The 15,089-nt window shown below is 48.5% G+C and overlaps 1 protein-coding gene across 4 annotated transcripts in view; it reads right to left on the bottom strand.

The window, feature by feature from the left end:
• F8 (coagulation factor VIII) overlaps positions 1-15,089 on the bottom strand; it is a 132,048-nt gene that overhangs the window by 28,435 nt on the left and 88,524 nt on the right. For all 4 annotated transcript variants that reach the window (XR_009547490.1, XM_007538215.3, XM_060182862.1 and 1 more), the window contains exons 15-21: positions 14,841-14,994; positions 7,782-7,994; positions 7,455-7,683; positions 7,110-7,292; positions 6,252-6,368; positions 4,134-4,205; positions 3,046-3,131 (exon numbers count right to left, since the gene is read on the bottom strand). Coding sequence is in view for 3 of the 4 variants with exons in the window: in XM_007538215.3 (XP_007538277.1) it covers positions 3,046-3,131; positions 4,134-4,205; positions 6,252-6,368; positions 7,110-7,292; positions 7,455-7,683; positions 7,782-7,994; positions 14,841-14,994 (1,054 nt within the window). In the remaining variant the exon portion in view is untranslated. The remainder of the gene's footprint in view (positions 1-3,045; positions 3,132-4,133; positions 4,206-6,251; positions 6,369-7,109; positions 7,293-7,454; positions 7,684-7,781; positions 7,995-14,840; positions 14,995-15,089) is intronic.

The following is a 15,089-nucleotide window of genomic DNA, read 5'->3' as shown; positions in this document are numbered from 1 at the left end:
CAGACTCAACTTCTCTTCTGTCAGAGACTACTGAATGTCCGAATGCTCCCCCTGGGCTTCTGGCTGCCTCTCTCTGCTGATTGTAGTGCATGCACTCACTCAACAAAGAACCCACTTCTGGCTCTTCTGTACCAAGCACGTCGTGGTCACTGGGAGAATAGCAAGCAGGACTTCCCTCATGGAACTTGCGTGCGGGTGGGGAAACAGACTGCACCATCCACCAACTAGCTCACAGCAGCTGGCAGCGGTGAGTGCAGGAGTGATCCCCCCAAAGTTCACTGCCCTGAGGAACAGCCAGTGGTGGGGTCTTTAGAAGTGACAGCACCGTCACCCCAAGTAACATGCTACTAAAGCTGAAGACTCTCACGCCTCTCTTCTCTTGGGATTGGGCATAAGTAACTGAAAGTGCCAGCTGCAATGGGCATAGCTTCTGCTGCACTGACTTGCACCACTTCTTGTAGCAGCAGAGAGGCTGTTTTCTATCCAGTGACTACTGTATCTTCTAGTAGCTAGAAAGGCAGCGTCCTCCCCGCCACCACACGAGCAACCGAGAACCCCCAGTCTTATCTGCTGCTTCTTGTGCCTTTTCTACACTATGTTTGGAGCCTGGGAGCAGTTGGGAAATCACAGATTCAGCAGTGTCCCTGCGTGTCTAGCTCAGTATTTGAATGTCTCCACAGGACTTAAGCAAGGAGACAACAGTCATGGCGAGCATGTAAAAACATGGCAGTTGGGTGACTCTGTGTGGCCTGCTCACCACTGACAGATTCTAATGCCAGCCAGTCAGCCCGTGCCCCCCATCAGTGCAGAGAGTCAGTTCTTCATTTTATGGAATGATCAAGAATGTGTATTTGGCTCTCTGACTGCCCAGGTCATCATGTGAGTTCTAGCTTCTCTCTCTCTCTCTCTCTGCCTAACGTGAATGCTCTCAATTTTCTCCATTAAAATTTAAAATTCCTGAAAAATAAGAATGTGTATTTGGGCTGCAGTGGAAGAAGTAGGAAAAGCCACCTTGAGGACATAGTGATCAATTACCCAAGGTAGGAAGTTGTAACAAACAGATGGCTACCAACCCAAAGGGTACCAAAGAGTACTGTCTCATTGTCAGGAATGAGGACTCTGGGCTCTTCTACCAGAGTTTGAAGGTTGGTTCATTCTCTTAGCTGCTCCACCCCAAGAGCTGGGATAAGTTATGGGACTTGTCTGCATATCAAATCCTGATGTGAAATGATGACTTGAACAACATCTACCTAGGCTAGTGGTAAGGATCTGATAGCTTAATTTGTTCCTAGTACACAGTAAGGAAGTTCCATCTACTTCTATACTGTGATAATGACCCTGTTGGAGTACTCAGAAGTTTATGGATCAAATCCATGAACTATGGGAAACTGGGAAGACTAGAAGACATGCTGGGAGACAGAGTCTTGGCTTCTAATAAGTGGGGGCATCGTGGGGCATGCTTATCATCAGGAATGTATGACCAGCCAGGCTCCTTGGGCAGGCATGGAAAAGTATACATATCAGTCTATCCAATTGCATTCAGTGAGTGCACCAGGAAGTGGAGCAATGGATAATGTGCTAGGTTCTCAAGCATGAGGTCCCGAGTTCAATCCCTGCTATCACCTGTACTAGACTGATGCTCTGGTTCTCTTTCACTCTACTCTTTTCTCATTGATTAATAAATTAAAAAAAAAACACCCAGTGAGAGAGAAGTAATTGCCCAAACAGAGAAGAGATTCCTAATACGATGTGTAGGTGAGCAGATGGGAACATGACAGCAGAGCGGCGGCAGTGCTCATTGCCAGGTGACACGTGGGGTGGGAGGTGATAAGCACCGAGGCACAAGGGGGTAACGTGTGGTTCAGCAGCCGTCGCAAAGAAGACAGTTATCAAGGGATCAGGGGACAGTCAGTCCCATGGTCATAATGGTCGGTGACTGCAAAATAACGATGAGAGAAGTAGCCTTAGGAGACTGCTCTTTGCCGAGGCAGAGCCTCTTTCTCTTTCCCTGCCCCAAGTTATTATCTTAACCTAGGAAGATACCGGAGTACTTCTGTGATCAATCTGCAAGCAATGTGTGCCCGTCCCTCCTCTCCCCGAGGCCTGTGCAGAACAGAAGTGGGGGCGGGAAGAGAAGCTCCCCTTCTTCCTGTCTAGGAGGGAGGGAGGTTGGGAGACTGGGAGGGAGGGAGAAAGTAAAGGAGGGAGACTAGGAGGTTGGACAGCAGGGAGGGAGGGAGGCAAGGAGGGGGGACGGGGGAGGGAGGGAGACAGGTGGGAGGCAGGGAGGGAGGACGGGGAGAGAAGGAGATGAGGGGGAGGGAGGGAGACAGGTGGGGAGGGAGGGAGGCAATAAAGGGAGGGAGGGAGGAAGACTGGGAGGGAGGGAGACAGGGAGGGAGAGAAGGAGGCTGGGAGGAAAGGAGACAGGCAGGGAGACAGGCATGGAGGCCCTGAGCACTTGGTGTCTGGACAGAGCTGCTGTAGAGGACATGGAGAGGTGAGCAAGTCAGAGGGCCTGGGCCACGGAGGGACCAGTTGGCATGGAGACGCTCTTGGCGACAAGCTGCAAATTGAGGGATCAGAAGAGACCCTCTTTGGTAGGTGGCCTCCATTGCCCACTGGTGAGGAATTTGCAAAGACAACATTTGGTTTTGGAAAATAGAGAATCTACCGTTCTCGACTTGGAGGCCAGGGTCTGAGCCTTCCTTGTGGGTCTGCGTACGGGAACTGGAAGAGTCAGGCGCCTGGGCAGGCGGAGGCACCACGTGACAGAATACACAGTCTCACGGAATGTTAGTCTGCTCTTATAGAGATGGCCACATGTTCTCATGCCAATAGAGGAGTAGTCACGGAAACAACATACCGATTAACTGCCTGAGCTTCTCTCTTCCTGTCTGTACAGACCACAAGCCCCCTGCCTGGCCTTCCCTTCATCTGTTGCCTGGTGTTCAGTGCGAGTGGATCTGGGAAGGAGAGCGAGTGTGGTGCTTTGCGCTAACAGGAGGAATGTGCCCTGCGATTGGATGCAGAGCATTTTCTCACCTTGATCCAGGAAAAGGGCTCCTTGGTGCTCCAGGCGTTCACTGCTCCAGAATAGTGAAGTCTAGCCAGCTTTGGGGCCCACTGGCCTTTGCCCAAGAAAGGGGAGAAAGAGAAGATTCAGCTAGGTTGTTCCTTGACACCTGGGAATAAAGGCTCCCTGTGGAGAAGGGTTAATCTTTCTGTGGAAGAGACCAGGGCATGAAGCAGAGGCCTGGTGCTGCTGGCCGGGGGTTGCTTGCCTTTGGACACTGTCTTTTCTCAGTGTAATAATTGAGCTACTTGTCACTGCCTCTGATCACCTGCTACCGGAGCGTGTCATAGCTGCACCAGGCAATGCTCCAATCCCCTTATTCCACAGTGCTCACTGTAGAAAAATGAGGAACCCGAAAAGAGAAAATCTACGTGAAATAAAATAACATCAATGAAGATCTTAGTCCTTTTCCACAAATGACAGTATTCCTGTTTTGGTGTATAGTGCTCGGGTCTTGTGTTCAATAGGAATTTCCAATTCTCCTCCTAACACAGGAGACTGGCACACTTTTGTGCAGAGCCAGTGAATGAAAACACACTTTGCAGACAACAGGGTTTTTGTTGCAGCTATTTAGCGGCTGTTGTAAAGCCAAAGCGGCCATACAATAATCACACGTTTGAATTCCACACCATCATCTATTCTTCCCAATCATTTGAAAATAGAAGAACAGCCCTTTGCTGGAAGGGCATACTTCTGCATGGGAGGGTGGCTCTGGGCTACCACCCTCTGTGTGGGCTCTCCACGGCTCTGACAGCAGCACTCCCATCTCCCACCACGGCTCACAGCACAGTGCAGCCTCCTGCTCCAGGGAAGAGTGAGGACTACAAGGCAGCAGTAGCGGAGGCAGAGAGGACACTGAGGCAGCAGAGCGCTGCCCAGATGGGACAGAATGACACCAGTTAATCCAGGCGCAGAGGGAAATTGAGAGGAGCACTTGGGTTGAGAGGAACCTGCAGGCTAGATTCAGAGATGAAGTGATTATCTGGATCTCCCCACCAGAAAGAAGACGGGTATAATGACCCAGCCCAGGTCTTGGAGAGAAAATAATAGTACTCACCATACTGTCCTGAAGCTGTGATCTGGAAGTCTTGAATGCGTCCAGATGCCATGCCCAGAGGAGTCTTACACTCTGGAATCAAAAGAGAACACAGAGCTAGATAGTAGGAGCTGAGCCTTGCACAGTGGAGGAGAGGTGGTGAACAGCTTGGTGTGTGCTCTGTCGAGAACTGAAGAAAGCTGTGCTGCTCCTGTGCTCCCAAACTTCCTCCACCAGGGACGACCTAGAAACCTTTGTTGTTTGCACCCGAGGAATGCTCATTTGTAAGTGGCTCTCTTTCTGATCCAAGTGACACATCTAACTTCTCTTTGGTACTTGTGTCAAAAATAAGTTTGCTCTCAGGGAATCCTGGAGCTTGAGGAAGATGTGAAATACACAGAGAGGGGAGTCGGGCGGTAGCGCAGCAGGTTAAGCACATGTGTCGCAAAGCACAAGGACCGGCGGAAGGATCCTGGTTCGAGCCCCCGGCTCCAGGGGTGTCACTTCACAGGCAGTGAAGCAGGTCTGCAGGTGTCTGTCTTTCTCTCCCCCTTTCTGTCTTCCCCTCCTATCTCCATTTCTGTCTGTCCTATCCAACAATGACATCAATAACAACAACAATAAAAAACAAGGGCAACAAAAAGGGAATAAATAAAAATAAAATAAAAAACATTAAAAAAGAAATACACAGAGAGGTTGTAGTGCCAGTCTGCTAACTTTAGAGATTCAGTGCAAAGTGCATTTTCTGCACCCCTAGTAGACTGGGGTTTCCACAGCTCAGGACATGGGGTTTCCACAGCTCAAGACAAGGGGTCTACAGCTTAGGACGGGGTTTCCACAGATCAGGACAAGGGGTTTCCACAGCTCAGGATATGGGGTTTCCACAGCTCAGGACAAGGGGTTTCCACAGCTCAGGATATGGGTTTCCACAGCTCAGGACAAGGGGTCTACAGCTAGGACGGGGTTTCCACAGCTCAGGACATGGGATTTCTACAGCTCAGGACAAGGGGTTTCCACAGCTCAGGATTGGTGTTTCCACAGCTCAGGACAAGGGGTCTACAGCTTAGGACGGGGTTTCCACAGCTCAGGACATGGGATTTCTACAGCTCAGGACATAGGGTTTCCACAGCTCAAGACAAGGGGTCTACAGCTTAGGACGGGGTTTCCACAGCTCAGGATATGGGGTTTCCACAGCTCAGGACATGGGATTTCTACAGCTCAGGATATGGGGTTTCCACAGCTCAGGATATGGGGTTTCCACAGCTCAGGACAAGGGGTTTCCACAGATCAGGACAAGGGGTTTCCACAGCTCAAGACAAGGGGTCTACAGCTCAGGACAAGGGGTTTCCACAGATCAGGACATGTTTTCCACAGTTCAGGACATGGGGTTTCTACAGATCAGGACAAGGGTCTACAGCTTAGGATGGGGTTTCCACAGCTCAGGATATGGGGTTTCCACAGCTCAGGACAAGGGGTTTACACAGCTCAGGATATGGGGTTTCCACAGCTCAGGACAAGGGGTTTCCACAGATCAGGACATGTGATTTCTACAGCTCAGGACAAGGGGTTTCCACAGATCAGGACATGTGATTTCTACAGCTCAGGATGGGGTTTCCACAGCTCAGGATGTGGGTTTCCACAGCTTAGGATATGAGGTTTCTAGAGCTTAGGACAAGGGCTTTTTTACAGCTCAGAACATGGGGTTTCCACAGCTCAGGACATGTTTTTTTTTTTTTTTTGTATTGTTGTAGTTATTGTTGTTCTTGATGTTGTCATTGTTGGACAGGACAGAGAGAAAAGGAGAGAGGAGGGGAAGACAGAGAGGGGGAGAGAAACATAGACACCTATAGACCTGCTTCACTGCTTGTGAAGGGACTCCTCTGCAGGTGGGGAGCTGGGGGCTCGAGATCCTTATGCCTGTCCTTGCACTTTGCACCACATGCGCTTAACCCGCTGTGCTACCTACGACTCCCTAGGACATGGGACTTTTACAGCACAGGTCTTGGGGTTTCTACAGCAAAGCTCCTCGTAGACAAGACTATGCTCTATGTGAGTTCTCGAGAAAGCCACTTCTTCTTGGTAGGAAGAAAGGTGGCCCAAAGTAGCTGGGGAACAGGCGTCGCTGGCCAGTATACTCACGCTTGGTGTACACCAGGACAAGGGCACTCATCCCTGCCTGCAGGTGCTCCCCGATAAGGCATTCTATGCGCCAGATCCCAGCTTTGGATGGTAGCAGTTCCACTGTTTGGAAAATGCCTTAGCAAAAACAAGAGGAAAACATACTTGCTTTCCTTTCCTGGAGCAGGAACATCAGGATCTCCACCCCGGCCACTGCCACCACCCTTGGGCCCTGCTGGCCCAGAGCTTGCATGTGACCCCTTAAGGCACAGGCCCCTGGGGCTGGGTTATGATAGCTCCCCAGACTGGGAAATGGGAGGGACAGAGTGCTTCAGTGCCAGACAGGAGATGGCATTTCCACTAGCTGGCGTTCCCACCCAGAAGCCCTGGGCTGCCTAGGAGATAAGCCAGCATGCTTCCATGGCCCTCGCCCAACAGAGTCCCTGACAGCATGCCCAGCCCCTGCCTGAACTGGTGGCCCTAGCCGCAGTCCACAGGCAGAGGAGCTGGAGCATTCGGGCCGCCTTTCCGAGGCAGCCCTCTGTCTGTCTGCAAACTCAAAGGACGTCAAGGTGAGGATTCTGACTATCTTGGGGTGAGCACTGCCTTTTCTGATTTGTAGGGATTCTGCAGAGTGCAGGGCCTTCGTGTCAAGGGGGAGGTGTGAATTAAAGCCACAGTTTGGATCCACATTGTGAGTGTCTAGAGGTGCGAGCGCAGAAACAGGCCACTCTCTGCACCACTGCTGGCAAGTGGGTTGGAAAGATGGGGGCAAGACAAAAGCTGCGGCTTTGACGCTGTCGGCACCTGTGCCCTGGCCTGCGCTCGCACCTCTCTCTCATCAGCCTGCGCCGCTGGCTCAGCCCACAGTGGCCCTACCCGGGTAGAGGTTGCACATGGCCAGCCCAGGCCCATCCTCCTTGCGCATGGTGAACACGTGGCCGCTGAAGTGGATGGAGTGGATGTCGGCGCTGCTGCCCATGCTCAGCAGGTACCAGCGGCTTCTCTGCTCCTGTGCCAGCACCAAGCCGGGGAGGGCATCCCTCACGTAGCCGTTGATTGCTAGAAGAGACCGACCAGGAGGCTGTGGCCATCTGTTCTAGAAGCTTTTCTAAGTTTCTTTCCCTCTCCTCCAGGTAAAGATGGGGTGCCTGCAGACCCCCCCCCCCCGGCATTGCTCAGTGTCCCCACCCCAAGCCCCAGGCCCTGGGCTCAGGGTAGTACCATGGAAGCGGCAGTTGCCTCCCAGTGTGGGGTCCTCCAGCTGGGCCTTGCAGGGGGTCCCGCCAGCTCTCTCCACGTTCTCCTGGAAGTACCAGCTCTTGGTCTCATCAAAGATGGTGAAGAGCAGAGCGAACTCCTGCACTGTCAGCGGCCTCCCGTGGGCAGGGCTGAGCACGCCCTCGCGGCAGATGAGTAGGGGCCCGATGAGGCCCGAGTGCATGTCCTTCTCCTGCAGGGACATGGCCTGCTGTGACAAGCAGCTCTCACCATGCCACCCCGTTGCTGCCATGAGAAGCTGGCGCCACCCCCAGGTGGAGGCCTGCTCACCAGATCCACGTCGGAGAAGTAAGCCCAGGCCTTGCAGTCAAACTCGTCTTTTGTGGGTGCCATGTGGTGCTGCACCTTCCAGAAGTACATCCTGGTCTCGTCGGGCTCTACAGACTCGCTCCTGGCCTCTGTGCCTCGCTGCTGGTCATCCTCATAGGAAATGAGGCTAGAATAGAAGGAGTAGGGGCGAGAGGCCAGGTTTCTGAAAGTCACCTGTAGAGCAAAAGAAAGGCAGGAGGAGAGTCACGTCAGCTCAGCGGTAGTTGGGGTGCCTGTGTGGGGTGCCATTCAAGTGCTGCACATCTGGATGGAGCGATAGAGGGGATCACAGAGTTCCAACACAAAGTTACAGATGGACGGAGAAGCTTGAGAGGCTTGTGGCATTCTAAACTCTTTAAGGCACAGGACCGGGCAGTGGCACACTGGGGTGAGCACACACATTACCATGTGTAAGGACCCAGGTTCAAGCTCCTGCTCCCTTGCAGGGGGAATCTTTATGAGTGGTGAAGCAAGTACTGCAGTGTCTCTCTTTCTCTTCCTTTCTGTCTAGCCCACCTCAATTTCTCTGTGTCCTATCAAGTAAAATGAAATGGGAAAGCAAAAGGAAAAGGTGGCTACTGGCAGCTGTGGATTTGTAGGGCGGGCACTGAGCCCCAGAAACAACCCTGGTGGGAAAGAAAAGAAAAAGACAAAATTTTTTTAAAGATTTCATTTATTTATTAATGAGAAAGACAGAAGAAGAGAAAGGACCAGACATCACTCTGGTACATGTGTTGCCAGGGATTAAACTCAGGAACCCATGCTTGAGAGTCCATGCTTTATCCACTATGCCACCTCCTGAGTCACAGAAATGACAAATCTTTAAGGCATAAAGTGAAATCTGCAAAGGGAAAAATTTATAGTCGCTTAGCAGTCATTCCAAAGAAGAGAAGATAGCACTATGGGAGTTTGGTGAGAGTGTAAGCCTAGGAGTCGACATTTAAGTTAAGGATCTTCATGGCAAATTTCAGAATGGATATTTCTGATATCTTACTTTAAAAAAAGATGTATTTATATATGGATTAAAGAGGTAGAGGACTAGGGAAATAGCGTAGTGGTTTTGCAAAAGACTCTCCTGTCTGAGGCTCTGAGGTCCTAGGTTCAATCTTCAGCATCACCATCAGCCAGAGCTGAGCAGGGCTCTGGGCTCTCGCTATGTGGGCTTTTATCTCTGTATCTCTCTTTCATAAAAATAAATACAATATTAGAAAACCAGAGAGAGAAAAGCAAAAAAGGGGGAGAGTGAGATAGAGGGGGGGAGGGGGAGAGGGGGAGAGAGAGAGAGAGAAAATGAGAGAGAGAGAAGCAGAGAATTACTCTTGCATGTGATAGCAGGGGATCGAACTCAGGACCTAATGCTTGAGTGTCTGATACTTTATCCAATGCGCTGTGGCCTGGGCCACAGTGTGTGATCTTTTAAAAATACTTCCTTTTAAGATTTAGATTTATATATATATGTGGGCTTATGAAAACCGAAAGGAAAGCTGAAGCGGAAAAACTTCACTTACAGGAGCCAGGCGGTGGTGCACCTGGTTGAGTACACACATTACAGTGTGCAAGAACCCAGGGTCGAGCTCCTGGTCCCCACCTGCAAGGGGAAAGCTTCACAAGTGGTAAAGCAGGAAGTCGGGCGGTAGCACGGTGGGTTAAGCGCATGTGGCGTAAAACACAAGGACTAGCGGAAGGATCCTGGTTCGAGCCCCGGCTCCCCACCTGCAGGGGAGTCGCTTCACAGGCGGTGAAGCAGGTCTGCAGGTGTCTATCTTTCTCTCCCCTCTCTGTGTTCCCCATCTTCTCTCCATTTCTCTCTGTGCTAACAATGACAATTTCAATAACAACAACAATAATAACTACAACAACAATAAAAAACAACAAGGGCAACAAAAAGGGAAAATAAATAAATAAATAATTTTAAAAAACAAGTGGTAAAGCAATGCTGCAGGTATCTCTCCCTCTATATCTTCCTCCCCATTCAATTTCTCTGTCCTATCAAATTAAATCAAATTAAAAACTGTTTTAAAATTTCCCTCAGGGGGTTGGGCAGTGGTGCAGTGGGTTAAGCGCATGTGGTGCAAAGCGCAGGGACCGGCATAAGGATCCCGGTTCGAGCCCCCGGCTCCCCACCTGCAGGGGAGTCGCTTCACAGGTGGTGAAGCAGGTCTGCAGGTGTCTGTCTTTCTCTCCCCCTCTCTGTCTTCCCCTCCTCTCTCCATTTCTCTCTGTCCTAGCCAACAACGAACAACATCAACAGTGGCAATGATAATAACCACAACGAGGCTACAACAACAAGGGCAACAAAAAGGGGAAAAAATGGCTTCCAGGAGCGGTGGATTCATGGTGCAGGCACCGAGCCCAGCAATAATCCTAGAGGAAAAAAAAATCCCTCAAAATCTATGAGGTTTTTTTTAAACCACTGTACTCTGGCTTGTGGTGGTGCTGTGGATCAAACCTAGGACCTCAGGCAGAAATAAATCTTTCTCATAACCACCATGCTTAAAATGCAGGGATGATTCAGTATACACATACACCACAGTGCCATGCACCACATCACCAATCAGAAAGCTAACAACCACGCGATTACTGTATTAGATGCCAAAGAAGCATTTCTCAATATTCAACATCCATTCGTGCTAAAATCCCTTAGGGAACTGGGCAAACCATGCTAGGCAGGGATATGCCTGGCCAAGCACACACATTGCAAGGTGAAAGGACCCGGGTTCAAGCTCTGGGCTCCCACTTGTAGGAGGAAGCTTCACAAGTGGTTGAGCAGTGCTGCAGGTGTCTCTCCCTCTTTTTCTCTCCCTTCCCAATTTTTCTGTCTCTATCAAATAAATAAATAAATAAATAAATGAACCTTTAAAAAAGAAATTGGGGGAGTTGGGTGGTAGCGCAGCGGGTTAAGCACACATGGCCACAAAGCACAAGAGCCGGCCTAAAGATCCCAGTTCGAGGCCCCCGCTCCCCACCTGCAGAAGGTCGCTTCGCAAGCGGCGAATCAGGTCTGCAGGTGTCTTTCTCTCCTCCTCTCTGTCTTCCCCTCCTCTCTCCATTTCTCTCTGTCCTATCCAACAACAACGACATCAATAACAACAATAACAACTACAACAAGCACAACAACAAGGGCAACAAAATGGGAAAAATAGCTTCCAGGAGCAGTGGATTCGTAATGCAAGCACTGAGCCCCAGCAATAACCCTAGAGGCAAATAAATAAATAAAATTTAAAAAAACAACAACAAAAAAATAAATTGGGAATAGAAGGAACACTTCTCAACATGATAAAGAACATATATGACAAAACAAGGCTAACATCATTCTTACTGGGAAAACCTGAAAGCTTTTCTCCCCCTGAAGCCTGGAACTAGATGAGGAGGTCCACTCTCACCACTGCTATTCGACATCATCCTGGAAGCCCCTGTTAGAATACTCAGGCAAGAAAAACAATATTAAAGGAATACAAATCAGAAAGGAAGAAGCTAGAAGTTGCGTTGGTGGTATAGTGGTGAGCATAGCTGCCTTCCAGAAAGGAAGAAGCTAACTATCACCGTATGCTGAAGACATGATACTGTAAAGTCTTAAAGGCCCTACCAAAAACCAATCAGTAAAATAAAAGTGATCAGTGGAATTAGGAAAGTGGCAGAATACAAAATCAATGTACATTAATCTGTGGCATTTCTGTACACGAATAATGAGTCAGAAGAAAGGGAAATAAAGTAAGCAATTCAATTCACAACTGAACCAAAAATGATAGCATTCCTTGGAGTAAATTCAACAAAATAATGGGAAAATCTTTATAATGAGGACTGCAGGACAAAAGTAAAAGTGATAGAGATACAGTGAAATGGAAGGGTACCTCCTGTCCATGGACTAGAAAATATACACGTTTCAAAGGCTTATTTACTTGTTAATGAGAGGTGGGGGGAGAAAGATGGGAGGAGAGAGAGAACGTCAAAATATCTCTCTGGCACATGGGATGCCCAGGATGGAACTCAGGGCCTCATGTCTGAAGGGTCCAGGGCCACCTAAGGCAATTGATACAGTCAATGCATTCTAACTTCATTCTTCAAGGAAATAGAACAAACAGTCCTAAAATCTGCATGGGATCACAAAATACCGGAATAGACAAAGCAATTCTGAGGTGAAAGGAGAAAATGGAGGATATTTCATAGCCTCTATACTGTCTCCCCAGGCAGACTCTATAATTTGTGATTCATCAATACCCCTAATGTAAATAATCCATTAAGAAAAATTTGGAATAAATAAGACTTTATTTTTGTCACCAGGGTTATCACCTGGGACTCTTTACAACTCCCAGCAGCAACCGTTTCTTTTCTTCTCTCTCTCTCTCTCTCTCTCTCTCTCTCTCTCTTCTTTCCTTCCTTCCTTCCTTCCTCCCTCCCCTCTTCCTTCCTTCCTTCCTTCCTTCCTTCCTTCCTTCCTTCCTTCCTTCCCATTTTCTTTCTTTCTCTTCCTCTCTTTCTCATAGGGGCAGAGAGAAATGGACAGGGTGGGGGATAAAGAAATAGACAACTGCAGCAGGTGGGGACTGGGGGCTTGAACCCTGATTTTTCAGCATAGCAGCATGTGTGCTCTGCCAGGTATGCCACCACCTGACCCCCAAAATGAAACTACTTTGGACTTTGCCTACCAAAATGCACCAAAATAATCTATATAGAGAACTGACTGATTCGTTAAACAGGTAAAGGTTAAACAGTTAAGCTATAAAAGAAAGTTGATGACACTACTAGTAACATTTAGAACTATCTCTGTTGCAGTCAGGGAGGTGGCACAGTGGATAAAGCATGGGACTTTTAGGCATGAGGTCCCAGGTTGGGTCCTTAGCTCTGCATATGTCAGAGTGATGCTCTGGTTCTCTCTCCTACCAGAAATAACTCAACAAGGCAATACATACTTTAAAAATATCTCTGAAAGTGGAACGATTTTTATAAGCATAGTATATCAATGAAAGTACCACACAGGAAAGGTTAGTATTAGCTGTTTTAATTCAAAAACCACTACATAAAAAATTAAGAGACAACATACTTGGGAACATACTTTCCACTAAAATGATCAGTGACCATTAATATCTCAATGACCTACAGCATCTTTTAAAAATTAAAAAAAAAATTTAAATATTTATTCCCTTTTGTCATCCTTGTTGTTTTATTGTTGTGGTTATTATTGTTGTTATTGATGTTGTCGTTGCTGGATAGGACAGTGAGAAATGGAGAGAGGAGGGGAAGACAGAGAGGGGGAGAGAAAGACAGACACCTGCAGACCTGCTTCACCGCCTGTGAAGCGACTCCCCTGCGGGTGGGGAGGTGGGGGCTTGAACCGGGATCCTTCCGCCGGTCCTTGCGCTTAACCCACTGCGCGACCGCCCGACTCCCGACCTACAGCATCTAGAGTATACAATAAGAAAACAACCCTCCCCAAAGCACAAACATGCAGAAAACTAGCAGATAGGTCCTTGGAGAAGGCCTTACAAGGTTTATTGCACTTCCAGAGTTGTAGACTAGGAAAAGAATTGTGATGCAGTCCTCTTGTTTTTAAGAGTCGCCTTATCTATTTCATATAAGATAGACAGGGAGAAAATTTCACATGAGTGAGAGAGAAGGTGGAGCAGTACTCCAGCACATGTGGTAGTGGAGGTGTTACCAGGAGCTGCGGGCACACAGGCCCAGCACTCTACGGGCTAGGTTACTCCCTGATCACTGAAGTCATTAAAGTGACAAAAAAGGCACCTGAAAGGCCGTTCAAAGTAAATGTTTAAATTAATCTCATAGACTGTTCTATTATCATGCGAAGAACACACACAAGAAGGTTCTGTTAATGACAAAAGAAATGATGACAAGATAGTCCAAAAGGTACAGCTGGGAGTCAGGCGGTAGCACAGTGAGTTAAGCACACGTGGCGCAAAGCATAAGGACCGGCGTAAGGATCCCAGTTCGAGCCCCCGGCTCCCCACCTGCAGGGGAGTCACTTCACAAGCGGTGAAGCAGGTCTGCAGGTGTCTATCTTTCTCTCCCCCTCTTTGTCTTTTCCTCCTCTCTCCATTTCTCTTTGTCCTATCCAACAACAATGACATCAATAATAACTACAACAATGAAACAACAAGGGCAACAAAAGGGAATAAATAAATATTTTTCAAAAAGGTACAGCTGTCTACTGAATGAATTGAAAAGACAAGAGATATTCGTAGGAAGAGGATTTTCTACATGTACCAACAAGACAAGGTGGGATTATTTTTCAGCCCTTCTCTCCACTTTAAATTTTAAATGAGAACACATCACATTCAAATATATTTATGTTTTTGCCTCCAAGGTTACCACTGGGGCTCGGTGCCTGCACTATGAATCCACTGCTCCTGGAGGCCATTTTTCTCATTTTTGTTGCCTTTTTTGTTGTTATTGTTATTATAGCTATTGTTGTTGTTGGATAGGAGAGAGAGAAATGGAGAGAGGAGGGGAAGACAGAGAGGGGGAGAGAAAGACAGACACCTGCAGACCTGCTTCACCGCCTGTGAAGTGACGCCCCTTGCAGGTGGGGAGCCAGGGACTCAAACCAGGATCCTTATGCCAATCCTTTCACTTCGCGCCACGTGCGCTTAACCTGCTATGCACCACCCACCCCCCTCAAATATTTTATTTACTTTTTATTGAGAGAGGAGGAAGAAAGAGAAACATAGAGAAGTTAGAACATGACTCTGGCACATGTGTTGCTGGGAATTGAACTTGGGACTTCATGCTTGAGAGTCCAGTGGTCTAGCCACTGCACCACCTCCAGGGATGTAATATATTACTTCTTATTTTATTATTTTCTCCAGAGCACTGCTTATGGTTATGCTTACAACTCTGGCTTATGGTGGAGCTGGGAATTGAATTTGAGCTCTTTGGTGCCTCAGGCATGAAAGTTTTTTTGCATCACCAGTATGCTGTTTCCCCAGCCCTCTACTAGTTTTGATAACAAGAAACCAAAACTACAGGGTAGCTCCTCTTTCAAGACCACTATGCTCAACTTACCATGATATTCTCTTCAACCTCAGCCCTGATATATGGCCCCAAGATTCCCAAGTGTTCATTGAGCTCCCCGCGGTACAGCTGCTGAGTGAAGGAGCCATCGGTAAATTCCTGGAAAACCACCTTCTTGAACTGAGGGACACCTCCTCTCGGAGCTCTGTAGAGCAAAAGTAACATCCTCTTGAGGGCCCAGGCCCCAAACACCTCCCCTTTGTGTCCCCCTGGAACAGAAGTGATGGGGAGCTGGACGCA

Source organism: Erinaceus europaeus, chromosome X (assembly GCF_950295315.1).
Source record: "Erinaceus europaeus chromosome X, mEriEur2.1, whole genome shotgun sequence".
NCBI classification, from domain to species: domain Eukaryota; kingdom Metazoa; phylum Chordata; class Mammalia; order Eulipotyphla; family Erinaceidae; genus Erinaceus; species Erinaceus europaeus.
Note: the sequence above shows the minus strand (reverse complement) of the source record. Positions and strands in the feature narration are given on the sequence as shown.